This window comes from Anabas testudineus, chromosome 9, assembly GCF_900324465.2.
Source record: "Anabas testudineus chromosome 9, fAnaTes1.2, whole genome shotgun sequence".
Classification (NCBI taxonomy): Eukaryota; Metazoa; Chordata; class Actinopteri; order Anabantiformes; family Anabantidae; genus Anabas; species Anabas testudineus.
The window spans coordinates 11,703,005-11,715,933 of record NC_046618.1 but is presented as its reverse complement, the minus strand read 5'-3'; the positions used below and the strand labels follow the sequence as shown (position 1 = coordinate 11,715,933).

Below are 12,929 nucleotides of genomic sequence, written 5' to 3'. Positions count from 1 at the left end.
AAGAATGAGGTCAGCTGATGACCTGAATATACTGAATGACCAGGTTATTACACCAATGAATGCTTTATTTCCTGATGTCACAGGCATATTCCATGATGACAATACCAGGATTCATGGGGCTCAAATTGTCAAAGAGTGGTTCAGGAAGCATGACACCACAGAGTCCAGACCTGAACTCCATTGAGAATCTTTGGGATGTGCTGGAGATGACTTTGATCAGCGGTCCGGTCCGACTCTCCATTAATTAATAAAAGAAAAAAAATTAATTCAACTCTGGGCGTGAATAAGTGTTCTGATGAGATGTTGCAGAAGTTTATCATGTGGTCCAACTAAATATTAAGGTGTGTGACTTTTTTTTGGACAGGCAGTGTACAAGTCTGCAAGGACAATCAAAAACAGAATTATTCAAGTTTTCAGAGGAAGGTGCACTAAAAATACTCCATCATACCTTTTCACAGTCCTGTTAAAAACTAAAACTGTTTCTCTTGGTCCTCTTCCAGCTGTGTGCATCTTTCGTCTGCATTACAACGATAAGACCAGCAGAGGGCTCCATCTCCATTTCATTGGATTGAGGCAGATGGTCACAGTGTCACTTCATTAGCAGGCAATACTATTATTACCAGTCACAATCATTTAAAAGCAGGTAAAAACACTCAAGTCCACACAGAAGTCTGGACAGACTCAGAACTAGACGTCTGTGGTGCGGATACCGTCATCATCCAGGTTGAAGGGTAAGCCGCATTCAGTTTGAGACTGAGGCTGAGAGCGGTGCCTCCGGCGTACAAACGCCACATCTCCCGATGCTGTCAGGAGTCCCAGTCCGCTGGTCGAAGATCCAGGAGGTGCAACAGGGCAAGGGGTTGGGTTGGAGAGGGAGTTGGAGGAGGAGGAGGTGGAGGAAGAGGTGGAGGAAGAGGACAGACAAGGCATGATGGGTAAGGAGCTGAAAGGGCTGTCTTCATCCTCTGCATCTAGGATGGATGGCTCACACGGTGGCACAGGGGTCCAGGGCTGCCAGCTCGGTGCCACAGAGCAAGACTTGACCAACTGAGGTCTTCGCTCATCCTGCTGGTGACCACGAGGTGCATTGTGACTTCGATAAAGAGAAGACGCACGTTTGAACGAGGAATTCTGAAACGAAAGAGACGAAAACATCGTTGACAGTCATCGTGAAAAGTTTGCGTTTTACAGTACAGAACATAGAACACAACCAGAGGGCAGCACGCTGTTATTTGTTCTTGTTTCTTTGCCCCAGAGGAAAGAGAGAGACATGAGTTACCTTAGGGGGGCCTCTGAAGTCCTGGATCTTCATCTCTATGTCTCTGATCCAACCATGCATTTCCTCTGGTGAGTCTGTCTATAGAGTAAAGTTACCAGAAGATAAAGGTTTGTGCAGCAGTATGTTGGCATAATTTTCACATCAGTCATGTCTGTGTTTACATGCACTTCGGTAACCACGTTACTCAGACAAACCAGGTTTCTTGGGTAATCAGGGAACAAGTTTACATGCGCTAAAGAAACCTGGTTACTGTAAGTCTGCGTATACATGTAGCCGATGAGTAATCAGATTTCTCCTCTATCGTGGGCTGATTTTGGAAGCATGATTCACAGACTGTAACTGTACAGATACAGAGGAGACTGCTGTCTGGCTTGTTTTTGGTTTCAATGAGAGTTAAGGGGACCTGACTGACAGAGCGGTGAGAGAGACACAGACAGACACAGTGCAAACTCAGTCTGATGTAAAGGAATACACTGTGAAAACTGACTTATTTAGACATAACTTTGTGTTGGTTTCAGTTTTTATCAGATTTTAGATGATGTTGATTTGAAACAAGGCGGCATGGCTCTGTGTAATGGTCTGCCCTTTCCTCCAGCTGCTCCTCTCTGCTCAAAAGAGCAGAGTGGTGAGTGTTTGCAGCCTTTGTCATGAACATGCGCTTTTGTAAAAAACACCCAATTAGAAATCCGCATACGTGTATACGTGGCAGAGAAATCTGAGTTCTCCTGGAGAAATCTAACTGAGGAAATCAGGTTTAGCTAATCCCTTACCAGGGACAGTTAAGAAATGAGCTTACTCAAGAAAGCCGACTTTCCTACAGCTACTGATCTTTATTTAAAGGTCTGGTGATGTTTTTCAGTACTGTGAGGATTAAGTCCAACCCTGAGTCATTAGCACTATTCAAAACCAATTCATGAACCACAATGTTGCACCAAGCAACATACATCATTTTAACAACAGACATGGGCACTGTGTTTCAATCTGCCCCTAAAGGCTACTGTCCTGCTATTTGTAATAATCTGCCACTAAAAGTAGACTCCGACATACAGTACAGTGTACTCTCTTTACTACAGCCTAGTAATGTTTGCCAAGACCTACAGCTGTATGGGGACATTTTTTCCAGTCTCTTAAGTGCCAATATTTGCTCTTAAGATAATGGAAAAAATTTCAGTTGCAGCCCTAGTTTATATTATCTGCTTATTTGGTAAAAAAGCAACATAAGCAGATGTGCTGCATTTGCAGTTCTCACACATTTTAGTTTGTAATTTATTAGCATTTTCAATTTACAACTGCCATGTACATATTCTTCACTTCCACTTTCATCGGTTGAATCTATTTTTGTTTATGTGTTGTTATTTTTCAGTTAAATTGTTTGCCACGCTTCCTTTTTTTCTTGCACAGACAAAAATAAAAATGCTCATGCTTGCAGCCTCTCTCTGTGTCTCCCAGCACTTCCCATCTGATCCGACCCCCGCAGTCTCAGTCAGCTGTTCTCCCAGGGGGGGGGAAACAGGATGTTATTGTTGTTATGGTAACAGATGGCTGTGCCCGTTTCACAAAAACAAACTTTTCATGCTCCTAAAAAAAGAGTCTGTGCCACACTTCAGCAGCAGAGCATTTAAAGAAAACAACTTACAACATTAGGACAGGTACACCTGGGACTAAAGAGCTTCTCTGATCATGTATCTGCTGTAAAAAAAAATACTAGTGGGAGATTCCCTTCATTAATTAACTTTAACAGACAAAGATTTTTACCTGAATGTAGAAAGTTCGACAGCCGGTGATGATCTCAAACAGGTTGTCTCTCAATAGAAGTTCACTGTTAGACACACAAAATGGAAAATGATCCTGATTAAAAGATAAAGTAGAATCTACATTTGAATCTGTACCAGAAGCAGCTCAGTCTATACAAGAAACTGCAGATAAAGGCCGACTATGTTCAGTTGTTCTTTATTGTGATATGACATATACATAAGTTGACAAAATGATGAGAAACTAACACCACATTTTAACTATTCACTTAATCAAGTAAGAAAATATTGTTTGTAGCTGAAGCTGAACTTAAAAAAAAAAAAGAGTGTGTAAACTGAGTCTAAGTAAAAAGGTCTGATTAGTTGAAAAATTAGTTATAATAATTAATTGGACTCTCTTTAAAAAGGAGATTGTGCTTGTAATTGGACAAAGTGTTTAATTGAAGCGCCTGTGAAGAAGATATAAAAGCTATTTGAAATATTTTTTGGCATGGCCCCTTACTTCCTCAATTTTCTTCCACTTTCAAATCATCCACATGGCCAAGCTTAAGTTTTTGATCATAAGGCAAAAATAACACATGCAGAACATCAGCCAAGCTTTATCCTGCACTGAACAACAAATCTGATAAACTGAGAAAACAGAAAAACCAGAATGTCTCAACTTAAAGAGATCCACACCTTCACCATGTAGCATATGGTGTATTTGCTTACCCTGAAACAACTCAGATACCTGTGAGATTATTTATCAGTTTACAAGGAAATCATGTCTTTCTATGTATTTATACCCACACTAGATAGTGGAGACACAGCAAAATGGTGGAATTTGACTCACACATTTGACTCACCCTGACTTGACGAGACATTCGTGGACTTTCTGAATGTCCCTCAGTGGAATAGCTCGGAGAGGCTCCTTGTCCTGGAACAAACATGAGCACAATTCAGACATGGGCAGACAAAGAGCCTAGTCACTCATAAGCATCATCTAGAGACAGGAAAGCAGAAAATAAGCCTGGCTCCTCACCGTCTCAGACTTGTAGTAACTGACTGCGTTGTCATTCAGGGTGAAAAAGCGCCTCTTCCAGCTCTTTCTCTGAGAAAAAACAAAACAAAACACACACACACACACCACATTATAGTTTCCACATGCGTCTTTTTATTCAAACACAGAGTTAATCAGTTATAAGTGGCTGGGCACTCACCACATTTCCCTGTTTCACACAATAACCGCATCGCAGCACACCCGGCCTGTTGCCCTTCCTCTCTTTCCCTTCTGTTTCTTCACTGTCATTCTGAAACATTTCAACATAATCTTCATATCACAGTAACAACTGTGAACACTGCAACTGCCATCACCATGTATCTCCGTTTATTTGCTGTGTTTTGGGAGGGAATACTGTGCTATCTTCACTTTTGGAAGTGGCAAACACACACATTCTGACATTATGGTAAGTAACCAGGTTGATTTTGGCTTTACCTGGATTGGCGTGTGCACCACAACACCACCAATAATCTCGGTCTTGTAAGCCTGCTGTTTCTTCCCTCCCTGAGTGTCACTGATCACAGGAGCCACATCAGACCTTGCAGGTGCAGGACCAGGCTTAGGAACCTGTCAACAGATGGGACAGCATCAACTACAATGCTCAGTAGTTAATCAGCAAGTAAAATTGAAGCGGTCAAGTTTGCTATCACCAGCCAGGAGTTAGTGGTTTAATTCCCCCCCGGGGCGTCATGCTGGAGCAGAACAACTGTGACAGCACCACATGTAGCTTGTGTGGTTTTCTTAGTGGTTGTCTTTGACAAGCACCTCTACACAGTGAAAACTTAACTGTTGAGTAAACAGAAAAAAAACTGCTGGAAATTGCTTTGTCATCATGTCACTCGTTCGAATGAGGAACACTAACAAAAGACAAAAACTAATGTGTTATATGTTTTCTTGCACATGGTAAATATCTGACTACAGTCTAAATTAAAAGAAAGTTAAAAATAGAAGGTCTGTGATGTACATAAGGAATAAATCATATCCAGTGAACTAAAGTGACTAAAGTTATTCATCTACTTAGTTTTAAACAAGGAAGCGAAAACGTGCATGCAAGCCACATAATAGTGGGAGTGTTAGGAATTTTTAAATATCATTATATCCCAAACTAAGAATGTTCAAGGTATTGGCTACCCTTTAACCACTTTATCTTTTGGAAATAAAAAAGAAAACCTTGACCCATTGATCAGTATTTTAATTGTACTGCCGTATTTACATCACACCCATTCTGCTTTGGTAACTATTTTCACACAGGGTTTCCTTGAGGCCAATGAGCTCAGAAAAGGCGGCAGAGCAGCCCTTCCTTTGAAGGGGAAGTGAAAGAGAGAGTGAGCAGCGCTACTTCCTGTGTCAGTGTGCAGGTGAGCGAGAAAGAGAAGCGCCGTCATCTGCCATCATGAGACATCTGGATGTCACCGGGCATAAAGGCCGCGTGTGTCGCCGAACACATACAAATATTATGCAAATGTGCATGTCATTCTCACTGATAAATACATACAATGGTGTTTTGACACCTCGGCCACAGTGACGTGTTTTTGCTCATATTCATGTACATTGACAATTTCCCCATTCAACAAGTGTGTGACAGGGTATTAATGGGTTACGCGCTGGCTTCTGTGTCCACTCAGGTCAAACAAGTTTTAGTCACAACACCAAACTGCAGTTCCATGTGCTTAAATGAAAACAAATCCAAATAATAACGCTACTTTTCTAACTGCACATCAGACATCTGGTTATAATTTACATGTCATGTGTGTTTGCAGGTGTGTGCTACACTCACAGTGATCTTGCTGGCCCTGTTCAGAGCATCGACCCAGTTTTTCATGTCAGTCACATCGTTGGCTTGGAGGAAGTACCGTCGAGAGACCGCATTGATGACTGCAGAAATGGACACCAGTTCCATCAATATCAACAGCATTAACATTATACAAAGTTCTCACATGTAAATATAAAAGAGAGCGCCATTGTGCACCACTGCATGAGCATGACTCAGTGTTTCTTTGAAAAACTCACCAAAGCAGAACTCTGTCTTGGGCTTTTGCTTCGCTGTAGCTTCACTCACCTGAAAGGTGGAGATGAGATGAGATGATATGAAAGGATAAGAGAGAAAGTAGACAAAACAAGAGGAGAGGACACAAAGGAAAAAGAAGACAGAGGAGCAGGGGAGACAAATGCAAGGGAGAAAAGAGAAAACAAAAGTAGAGGAGACAAGGAAATGAGAGAAGAGAAGAGAAGAGAAGAGAAGAGAAGAGAAGAGAAGAGAAGAGAAGAGAAGAGAAGAGAAGAGAAGAGAAGAGAAGAGAAGAGAAATTCAATATATCTGATGTCTTTTTGACTCAGTATGTCCAGGGAGGAGCTGTCAGCACTACAGTGCAGTAAAGCCAGATGTCATTATCTCTGCTGAGCCCAGTGAGCACACTGACATCTGGAAAACTTCACTCAGTCTGCTTCAGCTCTGGGCTTTTTGTTAACTATAACTACAGATAACTCTTGTGAATGTTTGAACCAGGTTTGCATCTTTCCATTTGCGTGCATGTGCATTCCAGTGTCCGCACCACTGAAACATCACCTCTAGATGTACACGGGTTCACGGGACCTTATGTAACCACAGCCCACAGTGGAGGGGAATGACAGGCAGTTGACAGAGCAGTTTACCTTAGAGATGTAGGTTAGTTTCAGGCTGCCAACAGAGCTGGTTCCACTGGGCAGGTTCTGCATGCAAACACAAACACACGCATTGGCTCAGAGTCCAAGGTTACACCGCCTCTATTGGTCAATTTCACTTCCTCTTGTTGTTTGTGCAAGCGTGTGTCATGCAAGTATGTGTGGAGCACCTGAGGGTTGTCCATATACCACAGCAGAGCATTTCCCTGCGTGTCGAGGATGAAGTATCGCCTCTGAAAGCGGCAACTGTTCTCCTTCTCTTCGATGTCCAGGAAGCCACACACACGGTTCAACCGGTCCACGTATGGCATGCTGCTGCTCTCACATATCACTGAGGCAGACGGACACATGGAAAGACAGACAAGGGATGCTGACGATGAGAGGGAAAATGTGTAGGGAGCAACTGAAGGAGACAGACTCACAGGACAGAAAGGGAGACCCACAGATGTGGAGGATGAACCATCTTTCATTTAGTGTTTAAACACACACACCACACACACACACACACACACACACACACACACACACACACACACACACAGGAAGACAGAGACCCGCACGCACTCAGCACTTTTTCATGTGACGTGATTGAGGCTGAGCAGCAAACCCCGAAGCCTGAGGCTGAGCTGAGGCCCTCCACCGCAGCCAGAAATTACAGACTGCACTCGAGATTTGCACACACGCACATTTCCACTGGCCAGAGACGACCAAGGGGGAGAGAGAGTGAAAGAAAGAGGAGTTCAGAGGAGGAGAGAGAGCTGGTGAGATGTGTTCATTAAGATGATGCCATGCATGTGAATCACTGGGCTGCTGACTGACAATGAAATAAGGACTCATGCAGCTCAGACACTCGGGCATGCTGATGATTTTTCAATAGTCTTTTTTTAGAGAATTTCATCCCTGGCAAACATCTGACAATAAATTGAAGCTATTAAAGCTTTTTTTCTTTTCTTTGGGGGAGTCGGAAGGCTTCTGGCATCCATTTTATAATGTTATCCTCCCTAAGCTGTGGGGAGAACTTTCAGTTTGTCCCGGGCCGTTTTATTTTGCATCTCCACAGAACATAGTACTTAATAAAGCAGGTTTTCCGCACATGGTTCTTTACTTTTCCATATTTATTTTAATCCACTGAAATGATTTGATAAAAGTAATATAATGGCTAACTAGGCCACATGTGTGACAGATTTTTTAAAAAGAGAAATAATACGCAATTGAAGGCGACACACACCAACACACAACAACAACAGACGCATGCTGCATCTTCACTGAGCTGGTTAAACATCTATGAAACTATTTTTAAAGTGATTGTTAGGAAAATGTTTCATTTTGAAACTGCTTTGAAAGATTTGTGGGTGTAAGCCACGCAACACATTTTCTTTAAGCCACTAAAATAGGTCAGAAAAGAAAAACCTTTCAGAAACCTGTTGCAGAAATACCAGTTGTAATGGAAAAGTGAAAATGATGCCACAGAGGTCACACATGCTGAGACTGGCACGCCCTACACACCCTGTTTCCCCCACCTCCACTCCACCCCACACACACACACACACACACACACACACACACACACACACACACACACACACACACACACATAAACCAATATCAGAAAAGATCTGGCTTAACCATTGCAGGGAGAAACAGAGGTTGTGGCATTTGGGCAAACCCTTATCAATAAATATAATGCAGATAAAGCTCTTAACAGATCTTTAACTAGAGAAATGCAGCAGTTTAACACAAATCTCTCAAAAACTGTAAAGAAAGCGTGTGTGTATAAGTAGACAACGCAGCGTTTAAATTATAGCAGTGATATCAGAGATAATTTCAGGGTTGAGTGAAACCACTCTGTACACATTTGCTTTATTTGTGGACAAGTTCAGTTTTATTTTTCAGTTTTCAGATCCACTGATACTGTAAAAATGTTAGAGGATGCTGAAATGAACTATTAGTCACTGTAACTATAAATCACTATAAGAATTACAGTACTGAGTGTACTTCTATAAGTTAAGAGATGGAAGTCTGAATGACAAAGAGCAGTTTGACTTTGGCTAAATTGAATGAATTTGCCAAATATTCAATATGTACGTAGCTTTCTTACGATAAGAGTGATAACTCCTCTCCTTCTCCTAGTCATTTCTATACACTCCCTAAAAACACCACATTTTTATACAAAATCATGATTTGAAAAGCAACTATAGATGTAGAATTACTGCAGCATGTATTAAAGAAGGAAAACATTATTATTAAATGGAAAAATAATAAACACAATTTCTAAGAGTTGTACATCCAGATGTGTTTTGCGTTGCTGGTTGCAGAAATGAAGCTATCTGCAAATGTAACCTTGCTCTTATTGATATTATTCAATACTGACTGATATTTTATGGAACAAAGGATAAAAAAAGGGAATAAAACTCGCTGTCATTACATTTGCTTTGATAGCTGATGATCAGTGTATTCACTGTGCAGCAGCAGCAGCAGCAGCAGCAGCTGTGCAGACAGACTCTATGACAAGTTTAGCGCGTGTACAACGTGATTATGAGCATGCGATGAAAAGTTTCAATGTGATCAAGCAGAATTACTCAGCAACACCTGACAGACAGAACATTAGTTCAGCTCAGATGACCTGCACTGACTCACCAGACCCAACGCCTCAGCGGCCTGCCACACCTACTGTACTGTGCCATCCGCACACACGACAGACACGCAGACATGAGGCACCAAACACACACTCACACACACACACTCACACACACACGCACACACAAAGTCAAAATGTGCCAGTGTCGACTGATCCTCACCCGCTGTGGAGTCTGTCAGTGTGCGCCACAGCCAGCGCCCCGCGACGGCTACGAAGCGCAGAGGAGAGACGCGAGTTTGCCAGATACGAGCATGGTAGAGAAAGTTTTGAACAACTTTTCCAAGCAGCTACAGACAGCTACTAAACCGGCGCGCATCAGGTTGTCTCCCTCTCGTCTATTTGTTTGTGTGATCGGGTTACAGTAGCCCTGTCGTCTTTCCGGGTTGGACGTTGCGCTATTAGAATAAACCAGCCCCGGATGTGATCTGTGCGCTCCTCCTCTGTGAGGAGCTCATGTATGAGGAACTAAACTGAGCTCAGCATGCTTAACTGTCTCTCCTAACCTCAGGGTTATTTCATCAACATTAGATGCAAATCTGGCCTCATGCAGATGTTATTTTCTTTTTATTTTACTGAGCTTACTCGTCTAAAAAAGTCTGCAGCGTCTTCTCGCGCTGCATCTGCATGCGATCTGTTACCCTTCCTTTCCTCAAATTGCAACTTGAGAACTGGGTGAAACACACACACACACACACACACACACACACACACACACACACAGTCAGCTGGCTCATAGAAATGAACAGCTATAAAGGAAGGGAGTGTAAACCTAGATAAACAGGAACATGGAGGAAGAATAGTGTCATTCATACACCTGTCACAGGAGATGAGTGTGTGTAACAGGTGCAGCATCATGTGCCAAAAGCAGATGGTGACTAAATATTACTTCCTGTACTTCAGGAAGCTTTGCACTCTATGTAAAATCAGTAATATGACTAACAGTATGAAAACCCACTCCTCCAAAAACAGGGTAGTAGCCACGAGTTTGAAGGTGCTCCAAAAACAAGCTACCAAACCAAACCCCAAAAATCCCCAAAAGAGTGTTTCAAAAAGTTATGAATTCATTCAGTTGCTCAATTATATTCTCTGCAGGTTTCTGAATGTTGCTTTAAAGCCTTCTCCACATTGCGAGCATTGAATAAAACTCCTTTAATGTCAATTAATGCTATTAATATCATAAATGAATATTATTATTACTTACATTTCGTGTAAGTTTAAAAAAACGTAGTAGTTCAAAAAAGGATTTTCTTTGTGCAAGTGAACATACACAAACACGATTTCTAGTAGTAACACTGTTAATAATCACGGTGTTGTTCAGGGTTGTTTTAACTAAATCACATTCTTCCGTCGGATACTTGTTGGGTTTGGTTGAAGGGATGGTGGAAACAGCTTGGTTCAGTTTTAAGATAAGAAATGGAACAAGTGGCCTCACAAACCACTTCTAACCACTGCTCGAAAACATATTAGTTTCAAAATACCATCAGAAAGAATAAACATCTTAGAAACATTGAAGACTAAGGAACAAACCTTCAGACTTCTTATGTGTCGACATTAAGGAGCTGAGCGCTGTCGCTCAAAGGTGTTTCAGGTGTTCCTTTTGCAGAGTCGTCCCTTTCAGAGAGTTATGTATATATAATGTGTGTTTTCATGTTGTAAGAGATCCAGGTGGTACTTGTCTCGGCTATTTCATCGCTCCGACTCAAACAAGCTTTTATTGTGGCTAGTTCATGTAAAGCATCTCTGACTGTATCCTGCTTCGGTGTTGCTTCACTGTTTCTACACCTTTACACAGTTTGCGACCACAGTTTGAATCCCGTTATGAAACTGTGACAGTAGAGGCTGCGCCTCTGGTCGTGAATCTGGGTTTAGAGTTTTCAGACGTGTACAGTCTCTGCTGGTGCTGTGCCTGTCGCCATTAGATGGACAAATACCTGCATTTTCAGGTGCGATTCTACATTAGATTTTCTTTCTTTTTGTAAAAATCGTGTCCTCCTGTGAAGAGGAAGTGGTAGCACATCATATGACCTGACTCAGGACGGAGTCTACCTCACTGATTTCATATCCTGTGGCGACTGCACAGGATTGAAGTTTGATAGTTGCAGAAGGAAGTCTTAAAGTTTCTACAGACCCTTGTGTTTCTGCTGAAAATCATTCCTCGACTTTACCTATGCATCTACAAGCACGACTTTTCATCAGGGGCATTAACATAAACGCAAATGTCTCTTGTCTGGCTTTTAAATGTCAAGTGCAGAGAATAAAATGCCAAACCAAGGTGACATTACCCACGTACTAACACTTCAAGAAAGGTGTGATTTTATCTTTATTCAGACAAGCTTGCATGCACCAAAAAGAACAATTCAAGTACTAAAGACATGATCACAAACATTTTAAATATTTAAAGATTGTTGTGTTAAAATACTGAACATTTCAGGTTACTATGGCAATGACACAGATAAGTAATGTGGTTCTAAGGTGTAAAGCAAGCTGTGCACTAGCTACCCGCTGAGGCACCTACCAAACCACAGTAGAGTCCCACCAGCCAGTCCAGAGCTGTGAGTAGGTGTGTTGCACTTTGTACAAACGTATTCAGTGTTTCTGCAACTCAAAACCCTTTTTTAAGCATGGATCACAGAGGGTGGTTGGACAATTGGGTGGATACCACATCAATGAAACAGATAAAGAAGAGGTGCAAATCTGTGAAGGGAACGAGGAGAGGCGTTTACAGCTGACTAAAGGCCATACGCAACAGCAGGGCTGTGATCAGCAGGATGGGGCTGTAGGCCAGAGCCCCTGCATCGTTGCGGTGGTGATCGCCGTAGCTGTGGCTCTTGTGGGGCCCGTTACAGTTTTCACCGAAGCAACACTCCATCTTGGCTCCAGAGTTGCTGCTATGCGCCTTGTCGCAGAAAGCCTTGTATGTGCATGACTTTATCACAGTGTCTGAAAGGGAGCGAGACAGCGAGAGGTGCATGAGGCCGGCAGACATTCACAGATACACTGCTTTGAAGTGATTGACAACTGACTGCTTGTGTTCATTTGGTTTGAAGCTGTGAATCCACTGAACTCCTTCCCAATATTCCAGCACACCTGAATCTTTAGTAATGTATCCTGCTGGTTTTATACTATACAATATTACTATTTGTTATAGGAATATTTCAAGTCTTTACTGTGTCAGTGGAAACAACATGGGCACTATTTTCAGCTCTACTGACTTCCTTAAACAGCTACCTCGTACGAGTGAGTAGTCAGTCTGTTACTGACCTCTAGTGAGATTTCTGCAGTACTATATTTAACCAGATAATACCAGTGATGAGTTTTCTTCCCGACAGTGAATTCATATGTGTGTGTGTTTACTCACTAGGTCCTGTGATGGTGGAGCAGGCGTCTGCGTACTGAGGACACGACGTGGCTCCCTGTCGGTTGCAGTCGTCCTCATTGGACGCCATGCATGTGTGACATTTGAGAGTGTGGCCTTCACAGACAGAACAGGAGAGAGCGCCTGACTTGAGACTAAGCATGTAGACTTATAGGTGGGCACGCTTACACACACACACACACACA

At 42.3% G+C, this 12,929-nt stretch overlaps 1 protein-coding gene across 3 annotated transcripts; it reads right to left on the bottom strand.

The window, feature by feature from the left end:
• Window positions 1-260: 260 nt before the first annotated feature.
• On the bottom strand, window positions 261-11,078 carry si:ch211-204d2.4 (PH-like and PH2_TAPP1_2 domain-containing protein). Of its 3 annotated transcripts, none has more exons than XM_026343463.1 (12): window positions 10,896-11,078; window positions 6,901-7,061; window positions 6,722-6,778; window positions 6,080-6,128; window positions 5,847-5,944; window positions 4,505-4,636; window positions 4,230-4,319; window positions 4,052-4,120; window positions 3,876-3,946; window positions 3,035-3,098; window positions 1,280-1,357; window positions 261-1,131 (listed from the first exon to the last, which is right to left on the bottom strand). In XM_026343463.1, the coding sequence occupies exons 1-12, from the start codon at window positions 10,918-10,920 to the stop codon at window positions 688-690; spliced, it is 1,338 nt and encodes a 445-aa protein (XP_026199248.1). In that variant the 5' UTR covers window positions 10,921-11,078; the 3' UTR covers window positions 261-687. The 3 variants fall into 3 exon arrangements, with proteins under 3 accessions (XP_026199248.1, XP_026199249.1, XP_026199247.1); XM_026343464.1 differs by lacking the exon at window positions 10,896-11,078 and adding an exon at window positions 9,529-10,049; XM_026343462.1 differs by lacking the exon at window positions 10,896-11,078 and having other exon boundaries at window positions 6,901-9,479.
• Between the last annotated feature and the right edge of the window lie 1,851 nt (window positions 11,079-12,929).

What these genes read in the sequence shown, in the direction of transcription:
- si:ch211-204d2.4 (XM_026343462.1), bottom strand. Translation starts at nt 7,200, where the DNA reads ATGAAAGATGGTTCATCCTCCACATCTGTGGGTCTCCCTTTCTGTCCT. An exon ending in CAAGACAGAGTTCTGCTTTG is followed by an intron (nt 5,945 to 6,079) that starts GTGAGTTTTTCA and finishes CCATTTCTGCAG; the next exon opens with TCATCAATGCGGTCTCTCGA. An exon ending in ACTTCAGAGGCCCCCCTAAG is followed by an intron (nt 1,132 to 1,279) that starts GTAACTCATGTC and finishes CTTTCGTTTCAG; the next exon opens with AATTCCTCGTTCAAACGTGC.